We start from the raw sequence: 19,117 nt of genomic DNA on the forward strand, positions 1-19,117 counted from the left end.
TTCATCTCAGAATCACCACTTAAATTTTTTCGGTGTTATTCAGATACACACTGTATAAAATAAATATTTTATGTTCGTGCTTCCCACTGAACTTTCTAGGAAATTAGGGAACCACCTAATAATTGTTATATTATAACCACCTAAAAGAACTTAGTTGTATCATTAAGTGCTTAACTATACCTTTTTTTTTCAGAAGTGTAATTTTCATCTTCCCATATTTTCTTAAAAGTTCAGTGAAAAACTGAATCATAGAAGTCCTGGCACAATACAAGTAGAATTAAAAATATCAAGTTTTTTATAATTAATATAAAAATACATTAGTTGGGAATATCATATCCAATAGGACGAAAATTGTGGATGATGGTATCTTCAACTTGAAAGACGTTTTATATTAATAGGGTATGTGTCACATGATACCACACATTAAGGAATAATACAGGAACTATTTCTACCTAAGACGTGAGCCAACTGAAATTGATGAACCTGAGAAGATTCTCTTGAGTTTGTGACCCTAATTTGATTTTTAAAATAGATCTTTTACAGATGTTATAATGAAACTGATTCTTTTCTCATTCTATTCCTGAACTTTTCTTCGGTGAATAATAATATTCACAAAAAAAAAAGAATTGTTCTAACCGTCCTTGATTTCTCTAGGCCAAAATGAACGGTAACAGTTTAAATATTTATTATATTTTTTTTTCTAATAATAAACCCCAGAACTATTAAATGAGATATATCATTATGTCATTATTATCGGTTATTTTATTTGGATGAGAAGTTTTAATGATACGATCCTCCTGGAATTCAGTAGGAACATTCGAGTGATTATTTTACAAACTGAATTTCAACTTCCCGATTTGTTGATACGAAAACATCAGTCAATTTTTTGTCTATAATCTTTTCCAATTTTTTAGAATCTGGTAAAAATATCAACTAGATATTTTGCAAAAATCTTGAAATTTTTATTATACATCGTCACAATTCTTGAATTTTTTCAAGTTTTCTTTATTCTACATTACATAAAAAATGAAACTACTTGTAATGTTAAACTACTAAAAGTGATGTTATTCAGGATAGGTAAAGGTAGGCTTATTTCGATTCCTGTAAAACCTTTCTTGAAAGTTATTTATTTACTTGTGCCATATTCGGAACAGTGTACAATAAAGGCTAAGCTATACAGGGTGTCCCGTGAAGACCGCGTCAAACCGAGGGAGAATGTAGATCAAAGGATAACCCACCTGCTATGACAAAATTCCTATTATAAAATTTTACTTGAGAATATTTTTCCTGGATATGGTGAGCTACAATAGTTGAATATTGTGGAGGAGAACATTATTAGTCAAAAAATTCTACCACTGCCTGAATTCAAATTTTTAGTCTAGCAGAAATTCTTACAAAATCTTACGTAACACCTAAGAAGCACGACCGACCAAGTTTCTCACTGCAGCCACAATTAATAATAATAATAATGATGTTTATTCAACAAAAAAATGGAAAACAAAATTCAAATGTGCCTAATAATAACTCAAAATTTTTATTTCACAACAACACAATTTAAACATCGATACGTATATCTTTCCCGAAGGCAATTTGATTGGCAAGCCAGTGAAACGTGAAACTGTCTTGTATGGAAATGTATGCATCAATAAAAAAAAAAACAAAATAAAAAAAAATCAACAACACCGTTGTTCAGGAGATGCCAATTCGAGTATCTATTTCAGTTCCGAACATATAAATTTTTCAGATCAATCATTTGTGCAACTTCCCATGTCGACAGCGTTCTAATCCATTCTTTAATTTTCCCCTTGAAGGCATTCAAGGTATGAGTATTTTTAACCTCTAAAGGTATTTTATTGTATGAATAGGGATCGAGGGGGTCAGGTAAGCCTGGCTTCTGTTCTATCGTCTTTAAAGTTCGTTGAAATATTATCCAGTTACCTCTATTTCTGGTCTCATGGCGGTGTTCATTCATGTTTGCAAGTAACAAACTCTTCCTATGATGGATCGATAAAGCAAGGAGGAACAGCTACCTAAGGATTATAATTCCTGCATCTCTATAGAGTTGCTCAGTGGAAAAGTGGTAAGGTCTCCGATATATTATCTTCAGTAGCCATTTTTGCTTTATTTCTGGTTTCTTTAAATAACTTTTCGTCACACCACCCCAGCCATAACTTGAGTGGGGCTATACCAGGACGAGATATGACATCCTTAAAATCTCCAGATAAAGTATCCTTTCTCAAAGATTACATAAGATTAAGACCTCGCAAGCACCTTGACCTGAAGATCTACTGTGCATCCTCGCGCTTTTTACCAATCGGGCAGAAATGTCTCAAAAAACTTTATTTCTTTTCTGGGAGCTACATTCATCAAGTGTTTGACTATCTCAGTGGCTTCTTGACAGAAGCGACATGTATCCTCAGACACATTTCCCATGTTTTTCAGATGATACCTTTCTAGATGGCGCGAAGATCGCCAGAGATGTAAATCACCCGAGTCACAAGTTTCCTGTGAAATCCCTAACAAGGATCGAAATTTTTTTCGACATTTTCACTCGGAATGAAAATATGTAGGTAATGCCTTTTATCTCACTGTAATACAACCTATTGATTTGAATAAGTAAAATGTTTTGGTTTCCTTCACTGCGAGTTGTGCATGAAGAACATGAAGAAGCCAACACACTTGCCAGAAAAGGAACACAAACTTCTTTCATCGACCTGGAACCTTTCTGATGCATAGGCAAATGTACCTACAAGAAAGAATTTCAGGAGAAGGAAAAAACCGAAAGAGAAACATTCTGGAGGAATATTCCTGGTTTGAATGATTCCAAAGAGTTTCTTCGAAACGCGATCCCAGCAAGAATATACTAAAACTCTTCACTGGATTCCTCACAGGGCAAATTCACCACAGAAAATACCTCATGAGAATAGGTCTTGCAGAAAATGACGAGTGCAGATTCTGTGGGGAGGAGGAAGAAACTCCGGATCCCCTAGTGACGGTATGCCTCGCCATCACTAGTCAACGCAAAATCTGATTTGAGCAAGAAACTTGTAGAAGTGAGGAATCAGCCTCTTTTAAGCCATCCCAGTTCATAAGAACTCTGGAACTGGAAGTCGAGCTGCAGATCACGTTATAGCGACAAAAGATCTGATGAGGACACAATAGACCATTAGGTCTAATCAAAATCTAATACACATATATAAAAATTGCGGAAAAACAGACCGGTAAGGGGTTAATGTTTTCAGCCAATGTGATACCGATGATCCGAAGTTCGGCAACATTCGGAACAGACCCTGTATCGACATCTTTTCGGGCCCGTTTCCTGTTCCTAGCCGTGATGGTGCGAAGTGTACATCGATCCGCGAAAAGGCCTCCTAAATGGGATTTCCCGTCATCCAGTCTGCTGTGTTGAAAGGGGGACCCAGCTAATAGCTTCTTCCACCGAACGTGCGCGGCGCTGCGATCGCGAAAACGCCAGTCCCAATTTAACTCTTGTCGGCACAGCGATAGAGTTTTAGGCTACCACGCCCACGCCTACTTCAAATGCACTTTCCGATTTATGGTCGCTCTTTAATGGAATTGCGACAATATCAAGAGAGAAGTGTGTGGGTGGATGTTGATAAGGATGACAGATTTTCACGCCGATCTGAGAAGCGTTGAATGCGCAATAAAAAGTTTATTGGGTTATTGATCCGGTAGAACTCCCTTCTATTCGAGCGATTGATAATTTTTATGGAGAAGAAAATCTTGGAAATTCCAACAAAACGACAGATCAATGCGGTTTTAGTTAGGGTGCAAAGGGGACACCCACGACTCAGAGGGCAGCAAAGTTATTAATGATATTAACTTTTATTGATCCCATAAGACATACCAATATGTATCTTCTTCTTTAGGTGCCGTCTTCGTTCCTAAGTTTGGCTATCATCAAAGCTATGCCTATTCTCGATAATGAAGACCTAAACAATTGACAGTTGTTGCAATTGTACCATTCTCTCAAGTTCTTCAACCATAAGTTTCTTCTTCTTCTTATTGATCTTTTGCCCATTTTCTTTCCTTCCTTGGACAATAAGCTGCAGCAACTGGTATCTATCTCCTTCATAATATGTCTCAGGTATTGCAGTTTGCGCTTTTTAATTGTCAGTACCAATTTTTTCTCTTCCTTCTTTCTCCGCAAGATCTCCACTTCGTTATATACCAATATGTATAAGACCAATCAATGAGAAAAAAAAGGAAAAAAATAACACAAATACCATATCTAAATCAAAGCAAACCTGGGGGGACTTTGAGGCTGAGCCTTTCCCAAAACTACCAAAAACTCAGAGAAAGTTTATCAATGAAAAGAACGTTATGTCTCTTATTATTTTTTTTTTATTAATTATAACCCAGCATCATTCATTGCTTCGATCGGTAACTTCAATATAAAAAAGAATTTCTAAGGGTTTGCTTCTTGCTTCTCAAATGTAAGCATAAAATTCAAATTAAATTGCCAACAGGTAGTTAGTTCAGTAGTTGAACACCATGAAATATCAGGTACTTAATATTTCTACAAAAATACTTAAGGGGGATTACTACAACGATTCAGTTCTCTTCTGGAGCTTCTGCGATGAACAAACTTTGTGAGGTGTACGAAATTGTATATTCACTTCATCTTCCTTCTTCTTTTCGAAGCAAATAAGTAGAGGGCAGCACTATCGACTTTCACGAAATTATAGTATTACCTCTTTTGTAATGATTTTTGGTAGGTTTTTTTTTCACAAATATATTAAAAATATATCAGTGCTTTGTACAAAGTACATATCATCCATTTTTTAGAAAAAACGAAAAGATATCAATTTTTTTTTTAAATTTTTCATTCGCAAATTGATAATATTTACTTTCTTCCATGCAGATTATTGTTCAAGGAAATGATGTGAAAAAGCTATAAAAAATGGTGATTTGTAAGAAGAAATATATCTAATTTCGTTTTGAACTGAGCGACCACTTGGTGGTGTTCCCTCTTAAAGCCGACGAAGTTGCCAACGGATGCTGGGATTGCTCTGTCATAAAAAAAATGAAATTATTCTACTCCGAAAAGGTTCCGAAGCAATAGAAACATCTGGCTTCAAAATTTTCCATTGAGTTACAGATTTCTCATCACATCAATATTCTGTGATACCATCATTCACGTGTTTGCTTGATCGGAGTAATGACTCTTCGACTGATTTAAAAAAATTAACAAAATTATATGAACTTGATTCAGAAACAGCCAACGAAATAACCCAAGGTTTGGAAGAAGTAATTATCTAGAATTGACTATTCGAAGCAATATCGGTACTTTCTAAATATGTATGTACTTTGTATGAAAGACAAATAAATTTTTTTAAATATTTTTTTTTTTATACAATCTACAGCCAATAATGAAAATAATTATAACCTTTATTGATCCCATAAGATATACCAATATGTATAAAACCAATCAAAGAAAAAAAAAGGAAAAAATATAAATATGTATATGTAAATGAATATATGAATTACAAACAATTTTTCATAATCCATTATAGTATAAAAGCATTTCACTAAATTCTTGAACTCACTATGGCATAGTAAATAGGAGAACATTCAAATTTAGTAGTAACGAATAGTTATAAATAAAAACAATATTTTACTTCCGCTTTAATCTCACGAAATCATACCATGAAGTTACGAGTTTACAAAACTGAATTGAAAATATTTCAACTCAAGAAATTTCGTATAAAAACATAAAAACGAATTCAAACAGTGTTTTTTCATTGTTTGTTACTGGCAATCTGGCAAAAAATGTGCTTGTACGAAAAACTATTAATTTGATTGAAAATAACATTCTCATTCAGAATCAACTCGAATCTAATACATAATTTAAATATGAATTCACAAGACGTTGATAACAGTGCAAATTAATGCAGACCGCCATAGTAACTATTCAAAGAGCATGTAATGATAGGTAATTACTTATTCGAAGCGTATCAGCCATTACACGCTAGTGGAATACTTTACATCTTTCAATTAAATACTGGGTGTTAAATGTATTTTGCACTCAATACCACCTACCGTTGATTAGTTTATTTACTTTTCAATCAGGCATTTTTTTCCTTTGAATTTTTTTTTATATTTAGGCAAGAATATAATCTTTGAAAGAAATATGGAATGTGTGTTCTTGACTTCATGGGTGTCGTATACAGGGTGATTCAACGCGATGGCCTATGAGACGTTTATGAAAAACTAATCATGATTTTGTTTCCGGCATAACCGGAATTTGTAGAGATCTAAAAATATTTTATAGAGAAAGAACATTGTCTCAAACTCAAACATGTAAGTTTTCAGCACAGAATTATGATTAGTTTTCTATAAACGTCTAATAGGCAATCTTAGAAATTGATTTATCCAAAAATATATTACGTTCAAGTTTTGGTTTATTATTTTCATTAATAAACTATCTGATATTTTCATGGATTCCAAAGAATCCAAAAATTGAATGAGAAAATTCATTCTTCTGTTGTAATGAACTTTTCTCGGAGAAGGAGATTATGAGAGCTATTCGCATGAAACTTGTTTCAAAAATCGGTTGTTATATACCGCATCGATCCTCCTAGATCGGATAACAATCTTTTGTTCTTTCAAGAAAAAAAAATTAAGATATCAAATTTTGAAAAATCAACCGAAATTATAAAATGTCAAACGTTTAATTCTGAGATTATACCAAATAAAATGTTTTTTCACAGTTCCAGCTCAATTAGTTCCGGAGGTATGAATCAATGACCTGCTGGCCAAACTGACAAAAGTAAATTTAGGACGGATTCATCATTAGTGAATCAAAACATTCCCTCTGCTCAAAACGCGAAAATTACAGCCATCTAGATGAAATTTTAGAACCAACGTTGCCATATGAGAATCATTTGATCCATTATTTATATTTATTCCATTTATTCTTTTATGGTTAGAATGGGTGTCGCTCCGTCACCTACATGTAAAATCAATTCAGGAGTTCCACAAGGCTCTGTTCTAGAACCGCTCATATTTTTTTGTTTTTGTTTATCAGTGATCTACTAGCTTATTATGCGAATGCTTTGATTTCAAATATCAATAAGACTGAATATATATACTTTTGTATTCGTAACAGTTGTTAGAATCGTTTAATATTGGAATGTTTGTGAGAGCAAGTCACTTCTAGAGATACCATTATTTTTTTGAATGTGCAACTATAGTCATTTTACTGCCTCCAGCTTCTGCCAGAAAAGTTGCTGATACAGTGATCGGTATTTTTTTTTTCAGAATCGCCCAAAACCAGATATTTCACAATGATATATGAGATTTTGCCCAAATGTGTTTTTTCCAACTATTTATCTAGTGCAACAGTCAAGTCTATATAGGTCAGGAAAAGCCTTTTTACTGAACATTTCCGTTGACGTGAATACATGTAGGTATGTATTCTCTTATCGACTTTAAACTATTCTTTTTGTCTTCTTTTACAATTGTGAAAACGCGCTTTTTATCGGTTTTTGTATCTGGTTATCTCTCTTGTTATCTTGAACGTGATTAACTAGCATATTCACGTAAGTTCTTGCAGTGAGCCAGAACATCTTTTCTAGCCAGAACTTTGAACTTTTTTTGGCTGATATCTTTTCAATCCTTGCTCGAAATATTCGACAAACTTATTGTAATAATAATCGATGTAAATATTCTTGTTCCCTTATTCGTCATCAAGTTCTTCTTCACCATTTATTATTTGGACCATAAAGAACTCTGAGAAGATGTTTAGAGAGATCGGTGAAGTATCTGATCAGCACAGTTTCATTAATAAATTCCACACAGTTTCTTGTCATCCACTCCACATAATGTTGGTAATCTTTGTCATAGAATTCTTCAATTCATTATAGGAATTTCAAAATATTCTATCATTTCTTCAATGTTTAGATTCAAAGTTTGATATAACAGCGTTACATAGAAAATTAAATTGAATTTTGAAATTGTAACAAGAGATCCTCGAGCGATTTAAAAACCCTCGGGCCATGGTGCATAAACATCTGCTTAATGCCCTTGGTACTTGAATAACTATTAGGTTAGCTGTTAGTTAGGTGAAAACCCACCAGCAAAATGTTATTCTATGAGGAATTTCCACTCATTGATATATTTTGTCTTGTTTACACACCGACTGGCGAGTTGAAGATAACGTGTGGACAGATGTTCGTTCAGCTTGTTACACTTCGAATCATTCAAAGAAAATTCTTTCGTTCGCCACCCAGAGATCTTTTTTTCTAAAACTATTAGAGCTTCGATTCCGAATTTACCACATTATAGTCGTAATTAGCTAAAAAAAACTTTGCAAAAATATTCCTCTCAAGGTTGTATTGTGTCTCAATGCTTCTTCCTCGTAGCACTTAAGAAATAAGGCCTGAGTTGTATTTCAATTTGTACTTATTATATTTTGAATAAACTCATTCATTATTACTATAATTATTCAAAAAATCAACTAACCCAAATAAAATTTCATTTTAGATTTATTATTTAACCCCATTAAATCGAAATAAATGAACTTAAAGAACTTATTCAATTAGATAAACACATACAATACAATTTCGTGAATATTATACTCGTATTAATGTTGCACTTGATCTGCAGTTATAACAAAAGAAATGATTAACGATCACGCAATAAATCATTTCTATTGAATCTAATTGTTTTTTCAGCTTCATTGTTATTTCTCGTTTGAAACCAGCTCAATGAATGTACTTGTACATTATTATATCATCATTTGGCTAAGCCGAACAAATGAAAATGCCATGTTTGTTCCAAAAAGAGTATGGTATGGCCAGTTCCTGGCCTTAATTGTTCATATATTCAAAAGAATTCATTTCTACCAAAAAGTACATTCAAAAATTGAACATTTTTAAGAGAACACAATGCACGCACAAAAGCAATTTCAGAATTATACAAAAATCCAATATCCGCAAATGGAGCGCTCAAAAGCTCCTGACAACAAGTCAGAACTTTTCTCGAATCATCATCAATTTGAATAACATCATTTACTATTAATTATCAATTAAGGATCAAATTCATCAAATGATTTCGATGATGAATTCGTGAATTATAACGTGAATTTGTTCAAGAAATTGAATTATTCATATCTCGTACATTATTTATTTTTGTTATGTTTTACTTCGATAGAGGAGTATTACAATGCATATTCACGATGAATGAAAATCTCGAATTCGAGGAAGTCCTTAAAAAAAATTATATTTTCTGAATTTATTTATAAATATATCGAAATATAGTTGAAACGAATTTCACAAACGTATATTCGAATGTATGTTTTCGATATCGATAGAAATGTTATCGAAAACGTCTCAATCAACATACATATATATTCATAGGAAATAAAAGCAGATTGGGATGTATATCAAATATATTCTTGGCTAGAGGCTGTTGGGAATATAGATTAGTTTTTATATAACATGAAAGAACATTATAATTTAATACTTCCCATTCTTTCTTCTTTGAATTACGAATATCAATAAGGCATCAAACATTTTATCAGCATCCCATCGAAATATAAAATATGTATTATTCCTTTCGAACTATAGACAGAAAAACTTATATTCCATATTCCTCATATTAAATTGTACCTTGAAAACAAAACATAGAAAGGAAAACCGCGGTTATCGTTTTAGGAAATGCAAAAATTGTTTGAGGAATATCCGAACTATAAAAGGAAATAAAATTGTTATATTTATAATGACTATCAACTTGGAAAATATTAAATTTTCAGTCAACGTCTCATAGACTAGATTGAAATTTTTTTCAATTGATGATTTTATTTTTTTGTTGACGTTACTTGGAAGTATATCAAATTGATGTACATATATCAGTTTCAGGGTATATAAATGTTAGTTAAAATTGGGAAAACTAGGCTTTAATATCTGTTTTTTTTAGTAAAATTTCATTGTTCATTAGTTGTGGAAATTTAACCAATTCAAGAAAATGAAGAATTTTCTGTAATATATTATTGCTTATTCTCGTTTTAAAACCTTATTCGATAAGTAATCAATCGGAAGTCCGTATATACAAACTATATACGATAACTTTCAGACGGTACAACTAGAAACTAAATTTTCAGGGAGGTTCGTATTTCGAATGCTGAGGTTATATGCTTGTTAATGGGCAGAATCCGACATGGGTTCCGTAAATATGTCTAAATTTTGTGTTCCTATTAATTTCGAAACTGTCGGTTCGATCGAGATAAAAATTTACATGCATGTAGAATGGTAATTTGAAGCCTCGCGCAAAAAACCCACTTCAAGCTTGGAGAGAAATTTCAAGTCAAGAACCACCTTAGAGAATTCGAAAAAAATATCGATAAAAATCACATGATCAAAACCAAAGGAAATTCAGATTTAATATTGGAAAGGGAAAACCCAATATTTCCGAGACTATCTACATATGGGAATGGTTAATATTTTGCGTGTATATGAAAAAATACATTTCAAACTCCGAGAAAAGTTCGTGTTGATAACGTCATAAGAAACCTAGAAAATTCAACCAGAATTTTGAAAAAAAATTATACCATAATCATGATTTCGTTACAACAGTCCTAACGACATTTCACAAGTAAATATAAAATAACAATTTTAGGCTACATGTAATATTTGACCGCATAATCAGAATTATAAAAATAGAAAATTCGAGCATATATAGAAAAAAATAAGAGAAAAACTCTGATTTTGAAAGATGTTGCTAATAAAGTTACCTATATTCTATAATCTATGATATTATCATTATAAGAAGACAAAATACCTATTAAAATTTAAGTTTCCACAATTTCTCAATAAAATACAAAAATTGTTGCGCCACTGTTTGTCTATTATTTCCTTGACAGGGCAAATCTATTCATTTTATTGAAAGTTGTGGAAATTCCAATTTACCATTATTTTATTCGATATGAATATCCATGAAGGACCAAATTCGCAAAAAAAAAATGCAATACAGGGATTTAGGAAATAAGTTCGACAAACTTCAGCGGGTGATTCTGCATAAAAAAATAATGATACTTTGATATCGCAAATTCTTCGTATTCCGAGATTGGGATTTTTCTTGAAAACTGCCCTCAATTTTTCGAAAGGAAAGAACGGTACACCACTTCGATATTTCAAACTGAATATCATTTATGAATTTTTCGTTCAATTTGTGAGGAAAAAATCTCTCAAGCTAGAGTCGCTACTAGATAATGTATCGAAAGAAAATGAAAAAAAAATGAAGTTTCATTTTTTCCCATTGAAACGGCATCCCATATGGAAAAGAGACATAAAAGATTTATAGTCACAAATTGAACGAGAAAAAAAAATTGTAGCTTGAAATATCTCAGAAGCGTACTATTATTATTTTTTGATACAGAATCACCTCCTGAAGTTTGTCGCTTTTATTCACTAACACTCTGAATAAGAAGTATTTCAATATTAAATAAATTTATATTCAGTAAAAAGAATAGTTATTTATAATATAAGTGCAGAAGGCATTGATATTCTTCCACGAGTTCAAAATTTGAGAACGAGCCACGAAGTGGCGAGTTTTCGAATGAACGAGTGGTAGAATGAGCCTTCTATACGAGTATTATACATTATTTTCTCTGATTCGTTGCATTTTTATTGAAATTAATGAATTATTTCCATAAATATCATTTAGTAATTTTTGCATTGAAAAATGTTGGTTGGCAGAACTGATTTATTTAAGGCCAATTGATGAATTGACAGATAAAGCCGTGGCGGAAAGTTCGGAGTACCAACATATAATAATGAAGAAGAATGAAGAAAACTATTTTCTCTAATTCTGTGGTTTTTCCGTTCATTCTTCCACATCTTGTAGAACAAAATCGTGCGAGAATATATCAGAAACGCACATATAATACTCGTATAGAAGGCTCATTCATTCGAAAACTCGCCACTTCGTGGCTCGTTTTCAAATTTTGAACTCGTGGAAGAATATCAATGCCTTCTGCACTTGTACTATAAATAACTATTCCAATACCAATACTCATACATTGTCAACAATTTTACATTGAATATTCTTACACACCAATGCGGATGTAACATCAATACATTGAAGTTCGATGAAAAATATAGAATACAACGTGCCCAGCGTATCATAACTAGCTGTGAACAATTTATAGTATGTAACGAACAGAGGTCAAATTATTTAGAGGTACCTAATTGGCAACACCTTCGTTTTTTCAATCGACTGTGACCCCATGATTAACCTTAGAACGAGCTTCAATGGGTTTTCCTATATACTGGGCGAGTCTTAAATTCTTTCCAACAATTAACTTCTATCAATTAAGTAGTGGTAAATTATTTCGTATTTTTTAACAAACTCTTTCGAAAAGCTAATTTTACCAAATGGTTTTACCATTCCTCCAAATATCTTGGTACGTGAACAAAAATATACACTGTGTCCGTAAAGTTTTGGATAAATTCATTTTCAGCTAAACAAACCATTTCAAGAAATAATCCTGAAACACGTCGATTTTTCATTTTAATTTACAGTATTTTAAAATAATAATCTAATATACAGGGTGAATTACTTTCGAGTAATGACGTCACCCCCATTTTGTCTCAATCTTCTGATTACTGTAGTTGAGCTGATTCCAAAAATGTATCACATGTTGATTCTAATTGGTACAGGGTGGACAAAAATACAATAGTTTTATGTGTGCTCATAAAGTAACGCGTAACATTCTTTATTAGTTGAATTAACAATATTATCAAAAATACTTATTGTCTAGCGGCAATTGGTTTGAATGTAACACCCTGTAGTTTGTTACATTTTTAGATTAATAAAAATGTATAAAAATAAGAAATAATTTCTTTCATATTCTGTCTGCTAGAACACAAGTACCAAACATGTTTGAAAACAGCTCATTTTTATTAATCTAAAAATGTAACAAACTACAGGGTGTTACATTCAAACCAATTGCCGTTAGACAATAAGTATTTTTGATAATATTGTTAATTCGACTAATAAAGAATGTTACACGTTACTTTATGAGCACACACAAAACTATTGTGTTTTTGTCCACCCTGTACCAATTGTGATCAACATGTGATACATTTTTGGAATCAGCTAAAAATGAATTTCTTCCATACTTTACGGTCACAGTGTATAAAGATTATGAAACTATCCAATTGAAATTTGACATGAACAATCGATTGGTTATTTTACATACCTATTACATAATAAATTTGAAATTGGTCAGATTTATTATTAGGGAAGTGATGGGATTTTTTTCGACATTTTGCTTGAATTTCTATAGGTCTAAGGTTCTAGGGACGCATCTATATTTCCTAAAATGTTACCATATGGAATATATAATTATATTCCATCTCTTAGTGATGAACTTTGTGGAAGAATTAGACAAAATGATATCGATGTTATAAGTACGAATAATAAAAATTTATGATCAATGTTTTTTAGTGGTAAGAATCGACTGAATATTTCACAGTTGTGGTGTTTATAAGCTGTTTTGTTATTATGTCTCGGAATTAGAATTAAAGAACATAAAAGATCGATTCTACAAAATATGTCAACAACTGGTTTTTCTAATCACTGCATCACTGCTAATCATTTTATAGATTTTAATAATACAGAAATTTTACACAGAGATAATAGTAATAGTAGTAAAAGTAAACGTTTAGATCTCTTGAAGTCAACAGTAAATTATCGAATAAATTATATATAATTAAAATTATGAAACGTAGGTATAGCCAAGTGTTGCATTTATTTCATCAATAGGACAACTGATTTCGGAAATTTTGTGAACATGTCATTACTTGACTGCAGGTTACTCGAAAACCAGCCAACTTTGTAACATTTCGACAAAAACATAAATCATTCTTATTTATGATAAGCATTGATAATACTCAATACATGTAGAATAAGTCAAGCTAATAATGAATTAGGTACTGACAAAAAATTAAGCATATTTTGTGCGCCCTTGAAATAACATTTGCATACATTTCAGTGATTAAGTTGCAGAATAATTTAATCTTCTGAATTATAAGGAATTGAAGATAGTATTTACTTTCGATTCAACAAGAATGTTTTCCTACAACTGCTATGAAAAGTAGCGTATTCTCCACAGCTTACTCAATTCCAAAACTATGTATTGCTCATACTGTGGGAAATATTATTCCCCACGGCACTTTGCCAACACCTCGCTTGGTAGACCAATGAAATTGGGCATTTGAGTCGTTTCTATAGAAACGCAATAAATTAGCACATACTGTCAACGAAGGCCATTTTGATTTGAATCAAGTCCATTACTTGAATTATTGAAATTTGTGCAGTTGTAGAAAAAGTATAGTGTGCAACATGTGGAGAAAGTCCTTTTCTCGCTCGTGTGTTTGCGGCACTCGCCTTTCAGGCTCGTGCTACAAACTTCCACACTCGCGAGAAAAGTTGGACTTTCCCCACTTGTTGCACAATATACTATTATCTCTTCATTTATGTGTTGGAAAAACATATTCCGACAAATATGTACGTATGCATTTTTGTCGAGTAGTATATTCCCAGTTTTCATGTCGCTTGTTATAAAACATGAATTTCCTATGGTGAGAACATTACAGAGGAGATAAATAGTTGGTATCTACAATGATTCATTCCGTTTGTTTAAACGTAGACCTGTGAATAAACCAATGGAACCAAATTGAAATGAAGATATATTCCAAGTTTTATTGGTCGATAGAATGCTGGATTGAGTAAGATTATTTAACCGCCATAGTAGATAACGGAGTCAACTTCAAGTCATATCTTTGTTTGTAGAAGACAAACAGAAGGTATTTCTGTTTGATTAACATAATCGATGGAAAATTAAACAATCGATAAAATCCCTTGGTGGAGCAAGCATCAACTTGTATCTGTTGCATGTTAACAATGGGCGTGTCCGGAGATTTTTACTGCACTTTTATCGAGGCGTTCTTCTACTTCTACTACAATTTATTCAAGAATATCGAAAAAAAATTTTTTTTTCAATGAACACGGGTCCGCAAACACTTCGTTACCGAACTACAGTTTTAAAGATTCAAGATTTTCTTCATAGCACTTTCAGTTTTTGAGGTATTAAGATCAAATTTGAAATGTTTTCAGTTATATTTTTCGTTTTATGGTTGTCTATACTGACTTCCAATCCTATGAATTTTCAACGAACGTCAATAATTGTCAAAATGATATAATTTGGATATAGTGAAATGATCTGCAACATTATTCGTAATTTCTCTTAATTCCTGTGGTGATAAATCGATTTCGTCAGACATAATTAACGAATTTAATGCGTAATTGTAAATTATTTCAAAATTCGAAACGTACGATTCAAATTGAAATTCCGTAATCTGTCAATTTTCGTAACAGTCACACCAACTGCCAAGCTACAATACAAATGTCACTAGGATATATGATCTGAATTTTTCTTGAATTTCGACAATACTTCACAAAACTAGACTGAAATAGAGAAAATATCGTCTAATACTCGTTGCAGAATGCAATTCCAACACTCATGCGTTCCAAAACTCGCTCCTTCGTCGCTCGTTTTCGAATTTCGCATTCGTGTTGGGAGCCCATTCTGCAACTTGATTTAGAATATACTATTCTCCAGGGGTCAAGCCCTTTTTCTCATAAACTTTTCTGTAGTGCGCCGCTGGTGAATTATAACTAATGAAATGAATTCTGTATTTTATTCATCAATTTTTTTGTTACTTTCAATTTTTAGTAGGTAATATCATTCGCTATATTTATTAAAATTTTTAACAAAAAGTGGGAACTAATTATTACAATAAAAACGAAAACTCGTATTTGGTTTGTGATCTGAATAACAACAACCCATATTTCAAACTTGATCGTATTATCTCAAAAACTGAAAGAGCCATGGGAAAAATATTAAGATATAAAACTTATCTATCTCGATTTTTATCGATAAAAAATTCTTGGAAGTTGATATTAAAATCAAAAGAAATGGATATATTTATTCAACGATAGCATTTAATACAGACGAAGTTGGATCTAAACTATAGACACCGGCAAAATAAGGTCATTTTCTCTTGAAACGTTTGTCCGGTTTTAGCATTTTTTTTTCAAATTGTAGCTTGATTCTTTGGGAACATAACAGTTCAGATGGCATACTCTGTGGCTCAAGTAATTGTTTATTCAGAACACCCTGGGGTGAATCCTTGACAGCCGAGAATGTTTGCAAACGCTAAAATGTTGCCTCATTTTTTCTGAACATTTCTTCTTTTTTCTATTAATTTCGATATATTCATTTTGGAAGAAATTATACAGCACTTTATATGGTACCGTTATTGAAAGAGTATTTTTTTACAGCTCTTGAAATTAATTTTAACTGATACACTGAACCGAGCACTGAACCAAAAGTAAACATAAATTCCATGAAAAAGTTAATTGCATTGATTAATTCAGACATCATTTTTCAAGAGACAGAAACATCGATGAAAACTGATTTAAATTGATGTTGATGTTGTTTTCGTTTTATAAAGGAACTTTTTCCTTAAAACCAATGATATGTTCATTATTACAAAATTTGATTTATTTTTTTATCAATTATGTATTGTATTGTATTGTTATATATTGTACTATTCATTATAATTGTCCGAAGCAGTTAATGTACAACCGAGTCGAGAACCGAGTTTACAACTTTATACATATTCTTGAAAAAAGTTCTTCTATTCAATGAATCGAATCAACGAACACTCAATATCAATTTCAGAATTGATATTGATGACCAGAGATTCATAATATCAATGAAAGATTTATGTGTATATGTTGAGCAATGAAATTTCATTATAGTGATGGAGAATGCAATCGAAGTTGATTATTGCCATTCTTTAATACAATGATTTTTTTTTCAGTAGGTATAAAGTGATTTCTCTCGAAATTAAGAAATCAAATTTGAAGAAAAAAAAAAGAATAAATATTCAGAAAAGATGGGGCATCATTTGAGCATTTGTGAACATTATCGTCTGTCAACGATTCACCCCACAGGTGTTCAGAATAAACGTACCAATACTTTTCACTTTTTTTTTATTCATCCCTGTATATAACAAAAACGAAGTAACTGAGGACGGCATCTGAAGAGTTTTGTTCCCGAAGAATCTAGCTAGAATTAAAAAAAAAGGTTGCAAAAAACAGCAAAAGGGTCAAGAAAAAATGAAGTATAACCTTCGTTGACATTCTCCGTTCCGGGGTGTAGGTATAGTATTAAAAATTCTATAACTGAATTTTGAAGACTAAAATTTAAGGTTAATGCTGAACCATTGAATGGAGGAAGTGATAACATGTGATGAAGTCCTGATCCAAATGATGTCGGAGTTAAAAAATATTTAATATTTGATTCGCAATTTAAAGTAAATAAATAATTCGTAGAAATTTTCTCGTTGTACCTAAGTATCCAAAAGTTAATAATAATCGCAAATAATAAAACCAATAAACTCTTCATAATATACCAAATCAGAACAAGAATAGAGATATTCTTGTTCCTTTCACTCTACGTTTCACAAAATTATGACATATGTGCATATATTGTATTCTAAATCTTATGATTTTCATGAACATATTCAATTGAAAATCTCTCACACAAGAAAACGTGTTCATTCGTGAATAACAAAGATATTTTTTTCAATGACTGCAGATATTATATTTTTTCGGGTTATTTCAATTCTAATTATTACATAGGTGTTCTATTCCTTATTATTAATAATAATATTATTGAAAATATATTTTTAATTTTTAACAAGTGAAAATGGATCAATATTGAGACAGGATATTCTCACCCATTAACAGGATCTTGATGTTTTTTCTTCTTTCTTCCAATTTTATTTTTCTCTTTTTCTCGTCGTCTTCTTTTGTTTCCTTTTGTCGCCTGGCTTCCCTAGCCTCCGCTGATAAGCGACAACCCATGATGGGATATTGACACAAGCAAAACGCACGGTACGCGGATACCTGAATACTTGAAAAAAAATTCCGTATAAACAAGAAAAATGCTCGAGTAAAATTAAAGCTTCTCGACTTTCAGAAAATTATTTCAAGCGCTAGATAACAACTCAACCCAACAACAACACTTTCAAATCATTCCAGCGGTATCGCCCCCGTTGGTGTTTTCGAAATAAAACCCGAAGAAGTATTCAAATCGAAAACGTGCTTTAAACAGAACGGACAAAACATAAAAGGATCTGTAAGACTTCAACAAATTATCATATGGATTTTGGTACCCCCTCCAATCAAAATGGTCAACCAATGGTCATCAAAACGTGGAAATGTTAAATAGATAATGGGAGATCTGTAAATTGAAACGTATGTATGAATAATAATAAATTTTCAAAGTACACTTAACTGAGAATATTTTTGTGGGAAAACCAAACTTTCAGTGTGAATATCAAAACATTAAATAATGAAACTAACTAATCAGGCTTTGTTGAGTATTAGCCGTGGTTACAATTAATGTAAATAACATAATAATATAATACAGTGTGTCCCATAAGTGGCACGTCACAGTGACACCGGAGGTAGGTCAGCTAAAGAGGGACCTAACCAGCCTAACATGACCCCAGTAAAAGTTGCATGGTTTTCGAGTTATTACCAAATTACGTTTTTTAGTGAATTTTCACCTTTTTTAACATTGTCAGGGCCAGAATTCTGCTGGAAAGCTCTCGAAGCTTATTTTTTTTGTTGTAATGGAATCTTAAATAGTTATTTAAGATGACATGAGTATGATTCTGTCAAAAAGTTATGTGGATTTCCGTAAATTAATGGATAAATCTTGATTTCAATTGCTAGCAAAACGAGAACTTCGACTTTGGACACCTGCTGTGAAAAAAAAATCCTTGAAACAAAACGAGCAAGTAACATCAAAAAATTGGGCATTTCAGACAGATTTAGAAATGGTACAATACACGAATCTTATGCCCATAAAACTAGGTATTTTCATCATTTTACCGATGCCCTACTTAACTAAGTTGAAACTAGGAACCCCGCTATCAGGTAATTTTGCCGCTTGCTATGACATTACATTTGATACCGGGCTTTGTTATTATTTGTTAAAGTCACAATAGGG

At 32.0% G+C, this 19,117-nt stretch overlaps 1 protein-coding gene across 2 annotated transcripts in view; it reads right to left on the reverse strand.

Annotated features, from left to right (window-relative positions):
• LOC123670656 (guanine nucleotide-binding protein G(o) subunit alpha) overlaps window positions 1–19,117 on the reverse strand; it is a 68,490-nt gene that overhangs the window by 38,195 nt on the left and 11,178 nt on the right. The window contains exon 1 of one of the 2 annotated variants that reach the window (XM_045604169.1): window positions 17,838–18,258. The exons of the other annotated variant lie outside the window; for it this stretch is intronic. Within the exon in view, the coding sequence (XP_045460125.1) occupies window positions 17,838–17,964 (127 nt within the window). The 5' untranslated portion in view covers window positions 17,965–18,258. Of the gene's footprint in view, window positions 1–17,837; window positions 18,259–19,117 lie in introns of those variants that run through there. 2 annotated transcript variants of the gene reach the window in all.

Source organism: Harmonia axyridis, chromosome 1 (assembly GCF_914767665.1).
Source record: "Harmonia axyridis chromosome 1, icHarAxyr1.1, whole genome shotgun sequence".
Taxonomy (NCBI): Eukaryota; Metazoa; Arthropoda; class Insecta; order Coleoptera; family Coccinellidae; genus Harmonia; species Harmonia axyridis.